General features: G+C 37.6%; 1 protein-coding gene across 12 annotated transcripts in view; it reads left to right on the forward strand.

The window, feature by feature from the left end:
* Positions 1 to 13,117, forward strand: part of EPB41L2 (erythrocyte membrane protein band 4.1 like 2) — a 160,781-nt gene that overhangs the window by 129,299 nt on the left and 18,365 nt on the right. For 3 of the 12 annotated variants that reach the window (XM_084889569.1, XM_084889573.1, XM_084889574.1), the window contains 6 exons: positions 3,097 to 3,159; positions 5,094 to 5,240; positions 6,566 to 6,670; positions 10,365 to 10,532; positions 11,811 to 11,864; positions 12,063 to 12,617. In XM_084889569.1, coding sequence (XP_084745695.1) covers positions 3,097 to 3,159; positions 5,094 to 5,240; positions 6,566 to 6,670; positions 10,365 to 10,532; positions 11,811 to 11,864; positions 12,063 to 12,617 — 1,092 coding nt within the window. The remainder of the gene's footprint in view (positions 1 to 3,096; positions 3,160 to 5,093; positions 5,241 to 6,565; positions 6,671 to 10,364; positions 10,533 to 11,810; positions 11,865 to 12,062; positions 12,618 to 13,117) is intronic. The other 9 variants (XM_084889577.1, XM_084889575.1, XM_084889579.1 and 6 more) reach the window with 9 other exon arrangements.

A 13,117-nucleotide genomic window follows, 5' to 3' on the forward strand; every position in this document is an offset into this window, starting at 1 on the left:
AATAGTTAAAGCAGTCTGTACCTATACATTTTATGATAAAAGTAGTTCAGTTTTCTTCTTATTAAAAATGGGTCATTTAATTCATTTCTAACCCCACTGTGTTAATACAATCCCAACTTTTGAGTAAAGTTTTTCACTAACTACTTATTTCTTCTCTCCTCTTTTGCCTCCATTTCTCCTTTGAATGTATCTGTGTAATTTCACATTCAACCATGGATTTGCTTCTGAAAATAGCCTGTTTTCATCTGCCCACCTTCACCATTCATCCGCTATGCTTCATGTCTTTCCCCAAACCTATTACCAGTCCCGGAAATGGACTTGCTTTCAGACATCTCGGAGGAAGACCCCTTTGGGGAGGCCGACCAAATCACAATAGACAGCTTAGAACTCCTTTCCACAGGGGAAACAACCGAGCAGGGGGACTGTGACTTTGCTGTCCTGGATTCTGTCCTGGATCCTATTGTAGCCCCTTCTCAGATCGACTGTCCTCCCACCCACGAGCAGCCTCTACAAGAGGCTGACCACAAGGACGAGAAGCCTCTAAAAGAGGCTGACCACACGGATTCTGAGTTTGGATACTTTCCTTTCAGTTTCTGTAAATGCTTCCCCCCCAGCTTCCCCTCACTCCTCGATGAAGATGGGTACCTTGCTTTCCCTAGCCTCCCCAAGGTTTGGGTCTCCTTCCTCCCCGCTGATGTCCAGCACTATGTTCCGATCACCTCCCCTTCCTTCCTTCCCTCCCTCATCCTCATCTTTGGGCTCCTTCTCTCTGCTTCTCAGTCAGTGCCCTTTTCCCTCACATTTTCCCTTCCTCTGGCTCTGTCCCTCTGCTTCCTGGAGGCCAAAGCGACATCCTTTCATGTGTCTTATGACTGTGACTCTAATGACAGAACAGAGGAAGAGGAAGCAGTTGTTGGTACTCCAACATAAGCTTCAGTCTGTGCAGTCCGCAAAACTACACTTCATCTTATACCCATCCCAATGTAGAGTGTAAACATGTGCATAAACTTTACCACTGATTACCCTCAATATAGTATGAGCTGCACATTTTCACACAGATAATATTTCAGTGCATGAGCAATAAGTGTAAGCAACTTCCCTTTTATTCACATCCATTGAGAGCTCCATACATGCTAAGTTGAAAGCAGAGTTATAGGATTCTTTTATAAATGTCTGTAAACCTTAGTAGGTCTTAAGAAAAAACAAAACTTAGGATGCCATGGATATCACAGTAATTGATATGTATAAGTAGAGTTTGTATTAGTTCTTTTGTTAGAAAGCCAAGCTCGTTCTACTTGCATTTATGCATCTTTATTCCTTTACTCCTGACATTTGTAGTTCTAGTCTCAAAAACTCCGTGTCTCTCTATTATTGTAGCATTTGGAGACCAAATGAATTTCAGGTAGTATTTTATTTTGTGTGTTTTTTTTGTGTTTTTTTTTTTAAACTCTAAATCATATAATTATGTGACAAAGACACTGTCAGATATTTTGTAAGGAAGATACCTTTAACAAATATGTATGGAAAATTAAACAAGGCTTTTTGAAAATTTAGTATATATAGCCCTAAGGTTGGGCCTCTTAGTGTTCTTAACAATAAATGTCTAATATGAAGATTTTTACCCTTTTATAGAGCTACCTCTGCACTGCTAGACAGTCTGTGCTATGTATGCAGTATGTTTTTGATTGTTTTGTAAAATGTGGTCTGGTGACTTAGTGTCTTAGTATCCTGTGGTTACTATCAATACATAGAGTGAGTCATGTGATTTAGAGCAAACATAAAGACATATGTGAAGATAATGCTATGGTTAGGCATTGAGAAGCCACGAATCTTAAAGGGTACCCACGGATGTAAAAGATGGACATTTTAGAGAATTCAGTGTTGACCCAAGAATTGGAAGATAATTCTTAACAATTATTGGCTGTGTCTATTATTTACCTTCTGATAAAAAGGATACTCCGAGCTCCTTGCTAACATTTCAGAAATACTTGAATCCTTTTTCTTTTTTAAAAAAGAACATTTTTAACTTTCAGATTTGACACTATTATTTGAATATGATATGTATATGATCCTGCTGTCAGTTAACATGTAAAGGTTAAACTGTTTTCCTTTGGTAACAGAACCAGTATTTTTCTTTATTGCCATTCCTGACACTGGGTCAGTCAGTAGTCATTAGTATTTATGCTAGTTTTAAATTTACATTTTTATTCTTTTGGGATGTTAAATACTGAGACTTGCTCAACTATGAAAATTGGTTCTTGTTTGAAGTATTTTATGAAAGAAAAGTGACTATAGTTTAAAGAGTGTTTTTAAATACCCATCATTGTAACATGAATGTAGCATAGTAAGCCAATTTCCTCCTCACCAAGGAAAGAAATCTATGTAAAAAACTGAATAATAGGGAACATTTGTCTCTGACGTAAAGGGAAAGCCAAATTTTACATCATTTTACTTTGCCCTTATCACTAATGGATTTAGACATTTCAAATTAGAACTGGTTTAATTATGCCATTTTTACACTCTCAGATTTTAATTCCTAAGTTAAAAAAAAAATACTCAAAAGTAGTGCATGTAAAGTAAGGACTGAGAAAGAGTGAAGCTTCCATTCTCCATTCCACCCCTGCAAAGGATCATTTCCATCATTTATACAACACTGTAGGTGAAGAAAGACCAGGTGGCTTAATGTTCTGCATCTTCTGAGGGCCACGCAATGAAGGTTGGTAATGCTAGTTCACCATTGAAGTTCAAATACAGCTTCTTTGCACCAATGGTAGAGTTTCCACTAATACTTGTGTTTCTGGCCACTTGCTGTATGACCTTCAGGCGAAGATGGAAGAAGAGGAAACACAGCTGGAGGAGGTGGATATTTTTTCTGCAAAGTTAAAACCTGGTGGCTGCTGCCTGCCGTTACTCTTGTGTGTGGGGTGATGCACTTTCAGGGTTTATTTGTCAGTTTTGCTTGTTGTGGCTTTAGGTTCTTAAAATTTTTATTACTGTTAATGTCTTAGAGTCTAAGACATCCAACTCTGGTGCTTGCTGATTGATACACTTACGTTTATTTGCTTTTTTCCCCCTGTGTGTGATTTAATTTCACAGAAAAATTCCTTGAGAGTAGAAGGGGATAATATTTATGTCAGACATAGCAATTTAATGTTGGAGGTTTGTATAATTTAAGAAAACAACTGTCCTGATGGCTGCCAGGCTGCTATGGATGGGAGGTCACTCACAGGCTGGCTGGCAACATCTTTCAAGCACAGCGCATGAAATGCATGGGGAAAATCCAACTCGGGAGTGCATGTTACCAGTCTGACTGTTCTTTTAAATCAGCTTAGGTAGGAATATGTTTACTAGAAGTTCTCAAAGTGACAACTGGGAAAACAAGTTCTATTTTGTCAGATGAATAGTTTTTATCCATTAACCTTGAAGTTCTGTAAGTAAACTTAATCTCTCCTAATGGGTTATCATAGGGCATGGAATCTGAAGTAATGTGATCCCATCCTTAATGTACTTTAATCAGAACAGATACTTGTGGATCTGGCATTAAATCATTTTACTGTTGACCTATGTACATAAAAGTTTGGGGTGGGGATGAGGGTGGAGGTGGGTGGTGGCACTAAAATCAATGCAGTTAGGAAATTTGCTTCAATTAAAGTATTCCAAGTGAAATATGTTAATGAATGGGATTGTTTTGATAAAGAAGAAAGAAGAAATGAAAGACAAAAAAGAGGGGGGGAAAAAGAAAACCTAGCCACCCAGTTAGGAATGCCAACTCTATTCCCCAATGTCAACTCTATTCCCCGTGTCACACGAGAACTTTTCTTCTCCTTATTTAGGGGGCAGTACGTGGCAATGTATTTAGTGGTGAACTGCAATTCTCAATAATCCGACTAATCAATTTGGTTGCTTTTGGCAGCTTTGATAATTATTGAAAATGTATTTTTGCATAACTTACTAAAATGCTTTAAAGTATAATACATAACATTGCTTTGAACAAATACAAGAAATGTGCCTGATCTCAAGCCACAGTCATTTTTCCATGCCATGCAAAGATTTTTAGATTTTCATGAGTTTTTGCAAATGGCTGTAGAAGCTCATTGATGAGCAACTATGCTTGTGCATGAATACGGAATCCCTAATTATATCATTTGCATGACCGGTTCCTCTGGGAGTGGGAAGCTGTAATCAACAGGTGGTCCCCATGATTTTTGAAATGTAAAAAAAAAATGTTTAAAATTCAGTTAAAACCATTTTCTAAACAATAGTTAGTTTCAATTTCCACAAATACTAGTTTTCAGGGTGAATATAAAAAAATCCCACAATACCGTTCATCAAGGCCTACTCCAGTGAAAAATCACTCTTGCATTTTTGTCTGTATAAGGATCATTAGGTATGTCGGGCAGCTGGGCCTCACATTTATGCTTAGCAACTACATGAAACCAGTATGGGGTTATTTTATGAAGAGATCAAATAGAAGCAGCCTATGGAAGCTGTTATTTTTATTCCTTAAGATTAAAAGCCACTGCTGGAATTTCCTAGAAAAAAAGTCACTCCTTACCCACCCTACCACCCCCCATTTGTGGTAGATGATCTTGGACTGGCTTTCCCATGAGGCCATATGTGCTTCTGAGTCCACCTTTCTCTGTTTTTACTTGATTTAATATGTTCACAGAAGGTAACTTCAGTAGTAGCCCTAATCAGGAAGGTGAGTCTACAGGAACAAATTCGTGGGCTGCATTCAAATCTAACTGTTAGAGTTATTAGCCATTTTGAGTATTAGTTCCATGACTTCCTTCTAACAATGTAAATAATTATTCTTTAAAAAATTCTAAAAAAAAGAAGACATTAGAACCCTTTAAGATGTGAATCATAAAAAATTACATATTGGCTTTATGTTCAAATTTTGAGGAACTCATTAAGGTTATTCATAGGTGATACTATGGCTTTTGAGACTTGGCATTTTTCTTGCTTTAGTATGTTTTTTTAATCATAAGTATGCTTTGTCTTATTTTTTGGTTTTATTTTTATTTTTGTCCTACTGGGTTTTTTTTTTTCCCTTTTGGATTTCCCCCCTTTATTACGTTACACATTGCTAGGACCTGGATAAGGCCCAGGAGGACATACTGAGACATCAGGCTAGCATTAGTGAACTCAAGCGCAATTTTATGGAATCCACACCCGAGCCGCGCCCTAATGAATGGGAAAAACGACGTATCACACCTCTATCCCTACAGATGCAAGGGGTATGTCACTAGCTGTTTGTTGGCTATATGTCTCCAGCTTTTCAGTAAAATTCAGGTTGCTAGTCTCTGATGCTGATTCCCAGGAAGTTACAAAATGTTCCCAGGTGTGTGGTTTGTTTTTGTTTTTTTTTAAATGTAATTGCTAACAATTTTTTTAAATACTAAATATTTATTAACAATGTAATACGTGTCGACCTAGTTCTTAAATAAATTGTATGAGTTTCAAATTACTTTTGAAATAGTTTCAGACTAACTATTTTACTCAGTTGCAATATGTTTTTATATAGGATGACTTAGAAACTAAGATTATATGATATTTAATAAGGTTTTCAGATGTTGACTTCTGAAATAAGAACGTTTGTTTAATAATTAAATAATTAATGTGGATCATTTTTAGAATGGTTTAAGGTAATTACTAAGAGGAATATGAGTTAAAGTTACCTTTAAAGACTGATGAGCCTTGGTGAAAACTTTCAAAATGTTATATCATACAAGTTAATACTAAGACTTCCTCGTAATGAAATGTAGATGAGTGTTTTAAAAATGTTTTCAATCATAACATTCTTTTTTCTTTCTGTGATTACTTCTCCCCATCAATATCGTATTGCCTTTAGAATCTATTCTCAAAATACTTCTCCATTTATTTCCATTTGTATTTGTTCTTTTCTGATGCTCTCAAAATCTCTTATTATCAGCTACGAACTTTCATGGACTCTTTATCATACTTCAATAGACAGTGATTGTGCTATCTTTAATACACAATTTTAAAAATATATAAAGGTCTTACCCTACAATTTTATCTTTCCATTTTTTCTTATGCCCCTCACTTCTCCATAAGTTCATCATCCAGTCTGACTTGAGTGTTGCCAGATTGTGCACATTTGACTTAGATAACCTCATGCTATTTTTATTAACCTTTTCAGTAAAAACAGAGCTATTAGTTGTTTTAAATTTCTAAGTTTGTGACTGTGAAAGGAAAATAGCTCTTTAACAACAGATGAGCAAAGATAATTGCTGAACTGAATAAACAACTTTTGAAAATACTAAGATTTAAAACACCATGGTGTTGTAGGGTCTTATGAAGTTGTATACAAGTTAAATTCTCATTTTTAGATTTTCTGAAGGTATTAGTGTTCATATTTCAGCCATTGACTCTTGTGTTGTCTGGAGAAACAGTGTCTGGCATGCTAATATTTTGGCCTCACTGTATGTGCCCCTTCATCCAGTTTGTTTCGCTGACCCACACAATTGTTCTGTGTTTGTGTTGTTGTCAATGTGATGTACTTGTCTTATTTGTTGATTATGTCTATTGTTTAAAACAATAGAGAAAAGGAGACCATCTTTTCAAGGATATTTTATCCATGACCGAGAAGTATCAGATGGCGTCAACACGGACAGTTGAAGAAAAAAAAGTCCAGGCAGCAGACAAGGTGTTCACCTTGCATCCTTGGATCTACTCTTGCTTTTTCCTCTTTTCCTTTTATTTCTGTCCACAGCTATAAGTAATTCTTTTTTTTTTTCCTCATGTGTTAATTAAAATTTTTTGAAAATAATTTTTGGCATTAAAAAAGTTAAATCTCCATGTAGAGAGAGGGTCATTAGGTGAGATGGTTGCAGAAGTACTTCATTTGAATATCCACATTTTGAAATGTAGACATACCAACTGATTTAATAAGTGACCCCAATTTTGATATATGTGGCTGGCAGTTGGGAAACCATGCTTTCATGTGAAAATGCACTGTTTGTACAACGGTGTGTATACTGTGGTGGTGTTAAAATAACAAATCCTATGCAAGTTAGGTTAGTAGTTTAGTAATTATCTTTGGGAACCTTTTGAATTTTCATTTTTAAGATTTTCAATGGGGGGAAAAAAGATTTTTTTGTGTATCATAGAAGCTCCTCAGACCTTTCTCTGTGCTTCTGCATACATGAATATCTGGCATTACTAAGAAGTTAGCTTTCTGTTGCTTTAACATTCTTATTCTTCTGTTTCTCCTGGTTTTGCTTAGCCAGCTGGTCAGCCAGTTAATTGCTGGGGTTAGAGAGCTTAGAGTCTGTTGGAGACAGACAGGGACATGTAAAGGAGTAATTAGAAAATGTAGGTAAAGAAGTCCGTGTTCGAAGGTAATTGGGAAGGTAATTTTGTGTTCGAAGGTAATTGGGAAGGCGGATTTACCGTTGTGTCCAGGAAGAGTTGGCATTTCAGCCGAGACCCTAATGATGAGAAGGAGGCAGATGTGAAGTTTTCCATTTATAGGGAAGAACACATGAAACAACCCAAATGAAATAGTTTAAGGAACTAAAGGACCAGATGATAAGAGCTTAGGAACAGTCGAGGAGGTCAGACCCCAGATCGTGTCGGGTCTTAAAGACCATAGTGACATTTTGGAATTTTATTACAGGAACAGTGGGAAGCCACTGGGGAGCTTTAAACTGGGTCTGCTGGAGATCTCTCTGCTGCTGGCTGAGGAATGGAATACAGCGGATCTGAAAGAGAGCAGGGATCAGTAGTGTTTTCTTTCCACAAAAGTCTGATTTTGTAAATCAGTAGAGAGTATTATTTATCAAAACATACAGTGGAATGGAGAAGGAGGCAAAATAAATGGAAGATGAAGTCTTGCTCTAACAGAATTTGAGGTATATTGATAGTTGAGGTGAAATATTTCCAGAATACTGCAAATAAGAAAGCTAAACCAAGGGACATATTTATATGTTATAATGTTAGCATGAGATCCAAAGCCAATTAGACTCTGTGTAAAATGATGACATTAATATTACATGTTTTAAAACATGTATTTTTTGACACTTTCACGTCCAGAAGCAAGTTAAATGGTAGATTTATTCAATTTAAAGTAATGTCCTTGTATTTTTGCCGTAGGAGACTTTGGAATTTTGTTGAAGATGTTTACAGTTCATCATTTTTCTGGATGTCATGGTTTAGGAATGCACAATGTAAAATATATCATAGACATTACATTAAAAACACTTTATGTGAAGTTTAAACCTGGAATTTGCCCACTGTTAAACTCCAAAATGGTTTATCTGCACTTGAAGTTACTGCTTTCTTCTTGTTCTTTTCCTCTCTAGCACATGCAGGAAAATATGTACTTATTTGGCATACATATGACTTGTTACTGCAATCATCCTTCATCCATCCTCCCAACAACCTTTGGTTTACCGCTTGCAATGTGTCTTTTTACCCAGATAACAGTGCATCACTATTAGTTGAAAGTGTGTGAGTAGTTATGTCTACTGCAGTGTTTTGACTTTTAACAGGATATCTTACAAATTTTTGCCTTTGTCGCATCTTCATTTTGCAGAGTTTTTTTCTAATTATCTTTAAATTGTAATCCTTAATGAAATGTAAAATAAATAATTATGCATGAATATAAGCTGATCAGAATTTCCAGATTTCTCTAATATTGGTTTCACAGATTTTAAAAAACAGGAATAGCTTCTTGTTGAAAAGTTAATGCATTGAACTTGCAAAATGGATTCAGTTTGAATATGAATAATTTTGAGAGTAGAGCAGAAAGTTGGAAACCAAATCGTTTAGTCTTTAATAGATAACTGTGGTATATCTTTTTATGTATTGTGAGAATTATGACATACTTAAACTTGTATAAGTTTATACAAGAGTCTCATGAGTTAGTAGTGATTACATAGACTATAGTTTATTTATTTATTACTTAAAATATATATATATATATATATATATATATATATATATATATATATATATATATATTATTGATTTTTTACAGAGAGGGAGAGGGATAGAGAGTTAGAAACATTGATGAGAGAGAATCATCAATCAGCTGCCTCTTGCACACCTGCTACTGGGTACATGCCCTTGACCAGAATCAAATCTGGGACCTGTCAGTCCTCAGGCTGATGCTCTATTCACTGAGCCAAACCGGTTTCGGCTAGACTATAGTTTTGAAGTACTTTTGAAATACCTATTTTATTTAATACTTAAATGCATCACGCTTATTTAAATTCCCCATGACTTCTTACTGGCAAGGAAGCCCTGTCCACCAACTCAAACCCTAGGGTTGGTATAATTATGGAGAATATAATGAAAATTAATTAATCCAGAAGCTTTTTTCCCCTCCTGAATATTGCAAATGCTTATGCACCTAGCCCTCCTCATCTCATTGTCCTTAGTCCTCACTCCTCCTAGTGCACTGTCCCAAAAGGGGCATCCCTAAAATGTCATTCATTCATCCACCTAACCAATCATCCATCCGTCCATCTATCTTTAAGCTCTCATGAGCAGTGGGGGCTTCATGGTGACTCTTTGCTATTAGCATTTTTTTATGTGGGACAATCCCCAACTTTCCTATTGTGCAGGTTAGGGACCATCACTTAAGGGCCAGAAATGTGAAGATTACATTTGTTTTAGTTTTTCAAGGACAGATGATTTTAACATTGCTCACTGAATTTTCACCCCTGAGTTTGTCTTCCTGTTTAGAAATCTTTTCTTTACCTGTTTCTTATTGGGGGGAAAAGATACTATTTATTCCATAGCATTTTAGCATGTCTGAGGGAATTTCTGTGGGTTGCTATCAGATCACTTGTGAACAAAGTAATGTAAAAAGGGGAAGAGTTAGTAGGAGCTGGAATGGTTAGGGAAGGGCATACACAAAATATAGAATATTAGGTGTACCTCAGACAGATTACGAAATTCAGAAGGTCATTGGAGGCAGGATAGGGTCACCAAGCTATGACACAGGAGTAAGCGTTTCAGGTGGAGGGGCCACTGAAGAGTTCCTTCTGTGCAGAAAGAGGCCTACTCTGAAGAGCTGACTCAAGAATATACAAAACAGTGTTGGGTGGGTGGGTAAGCCCTGCTCAGTTTGTGATAAAAGTTTTAGTGACAAACCAAGGAGCTTTAGCCTGTTTTCAAAGGTTAGAACTATCACCGATTCTCAAGCAGGGTGGAAAGCTGGCATTGAGGCAAACCGCCACTTGCTCCTGCTGCAGGATCTTTGCTAATCCTCAGCTTTCTTCCAATTTATGCTGTTCTGTGATTCTTATATAACCTTTCCTTTTTTCCAGTAGGTCACTGCTCTTTGTTCCAACTTACTGGTAACTCTTTGCTCTTCCTTTTCTGACCTCTAGAGCCTAGAAGAGGAGATAACATCAATTTTGTTTAGTGAAAAGGGCTTTTCTGATAGCATGAAAGCTACCTTCACCTCAGCCACCACTTGGACAGCAGAGGGCACTGGTGTGAACTCTAATGCACCTTGTGAAACACTTTCTTCCTGGCCCTTCTCACAGTTGCCTGAGGTGCATTTTACTTTGTTTCCCTGTTTTTAAATGCCACATGCGAGAGTGATTTTTATTTTTTAAATATACAGGAACCGTTCCCTTCAGTGCTTTCACTGTTGAAATTAATTCTTCCTGGGAAAAACATTTATGAAATAATGATTGAATTTGGATGTAAGGAAACGACACAGATTGGATGTTGTCCTGCTTTTGGATGCCCCCTCTCCCCCAAACCTACCTAAATTCACAGAATCATTTAAAACACTAAAGCCCAGATTTGGAGTTGTTATGTGGAGGGAAACCCTCAACCAAGGAAAGAAGCCAAGTATGTTTCCAGAATTAAAAATATTCAAAACCCAGTGTCTTTCAGGCATCTTCTGATGGCTTAGCACTTAAAAATTGTTTACATGGAAAAATCTGAGATGCCTGCCATATTCAATGAAATAGTTGTTTTCTTTCTTTCTTTTTTTTTTTTTTAAATGAACTTAAGGAATTCCCTGACCTTGGGCAGAACCCATCTGAACATTTGAAATTAAGTAATAATAATAATGTACCGACATATAATAATAATGAACATTTAGGCACTGTACTACTCAAGTAAATTCACTCTCACGGAGTAAATGTTTGCAGGGGGGCAAGGGTGAGCATCTCAACAACGTTGGTTCCTTTAGGTTTTCAAAGATGCTAGAAGGGGGGCTAAATTCTAAGAGAAAACCCTTGGGATCATTGTTGACATCCACCCTAATGTCATGGACCGGTTTGTTCATCTGTAATCTAATTTGGATGCTAGCCAGTTCTGGAATAACATTTTTATGTTATCTGAGATCAACAATGATTTTGCCAGTTAAAGCTGTGTTTTTAAATGAGCCAGCATAAAACAAAAGTTTCATCTTATATTCATGTAGGAATCAGGGTTTCAGACAGGCTTTATAACCTGATTAAGACCAAGACTGTTTGTTGAATAGGTTTTATAATTTTAAAATTTATACTTTGAGATAATCAGTAAGCTTTGGTATAATTCCAGTCCTCCCCCTGCCCCCCCCCCCATCTTTTCAATTATACGAGTAGAGCTAATAGATATAACTATAATAAAAGCGCTTTATTTCTTTGGGAAGATGCTGGCTGTTTTGTGTTTTTGCTTTCTTGTGTAAGCTTTTTACTTGTCTTGTTTTTATGTGACCTTGAGCAAAGGTTTTGTGGATTCGTACTGTTCTGTCTTTGCAGTGTCAGATGTTTGTTTAGTGGGTGTTAAGGTAAAACTTTATTGATTTGTGTCCTCGGTTGCTTTTTGTTCCACAGAAACACGCTCCCGAGTCCGAAGGGCCTTGCACTGGAGCCAGTGATGCTGTTAAGGTTCTCCCCTTTCCATGTTAACACCATTGCCTGCCGCTTCTGACCCGTCACGTTCCCCCCGCTTCCCTTTCAGTCAGCCATCATAATCATCACTGTTTTCCTCCATGACATGAATCTGCCATCAGTTGATTTGGGTTTCCGTCATTTTTATTTATTCATATATTTTTGTTCTCCCTCATCCGCTTCTTTTTTGTGCAGAGTTCACATGAGACTCTGAATGTAGTGGAGGAGAAGAAACAGGCAGAGGTTGGGAAAGACGAAAGAGTAATCACAGAAGAAATGAACGGTAAAGAGCTATCACCCGGGAGTGGTCCTGGGGACATCCGTAAGGTGGAACCTCTGACACAGAAAGACTCCGCCTCCCTGTCTTCTGAGAGCAGCAGCAGCAGCAGTGAGAGCGAGGAGGAAGAAATGGGCCTGTACCGGCCCCCCAACCTGTTGCCTGAGGAAGAGGAGGAGGAGGAGGAAGAAGAGGTGGAGGAAGAACCCAGCCAAGCATCCCAGGTAGTAGAGAGGGAGGCAGCAGTGCCAGAAGCCAGCCCAGGCAGACACGCAGGGGCCAGTGTAAGCACAGTAGAAACAGTGACCCAGGAGCATGTAGTTGCCCCTAAGATACCAACAGAGAAGAGTGTACACGAAGGCGCATTTAAGCAAGATGTGAGCGAAGACACAGAGGACGAGCAACATAAAGTTAACGGAGAGGTGTCTCATGTTGACATTGATGTTTTGCCACAAATTATTTGTTGTTCAGAGGTAAATGGGAGACTCAAGCGGGAGCTAAACTCTGGAGCTATTTCTCAGGTGGAGAACACCTGCTTTTCTTCTTCTCCTGTCCTCCCAGCTGTCCCTCAGCTTTTTCAGCAAGATTCTGACTTTGATCTCACGGGAGGAAGGGGAAAGCACTGCTTTGTAGACTTTCTGCCACCTCGGTCAAGGTTGCTAGCTCCTTTCCTGCAACTGAATCACCTGATCCAGTAAACTCTCCTACCACCCACCACATCATTTTTCCATTCTTGTTTCACATCTAAATTTTTCTTTGCATGTTTTAGATATTTTCAACTTTTTGTCTTTGGTTGCACTGCTTCCTCATACTTAATGCCTTTTTTGTTGGTTTAATTAGAAAATTGTATATGCATTATTGGAAAATGGTCAGTGTGAGTGTGTGTGCTGCTGCTGTGACTGGCTTTGATTGATTTTTTTGGCTCACTGTCTCTTCAGCTTGAGAGTTTTAGAAATGGCAGCAGGCACTGATT

Source organism: Pipistrellus hanaki (assembly GCF_964339955.1).
Source record: "Pipistrellus hanaki genome assembly, chromosome: 7".
NCBI classification, from domain to species: Eukaryota; Metazoa; Chordata; class Mammalia; order Chiroptera; family Vespertilionidae; genus Pipistrellus; species Pipistrellus hanaki.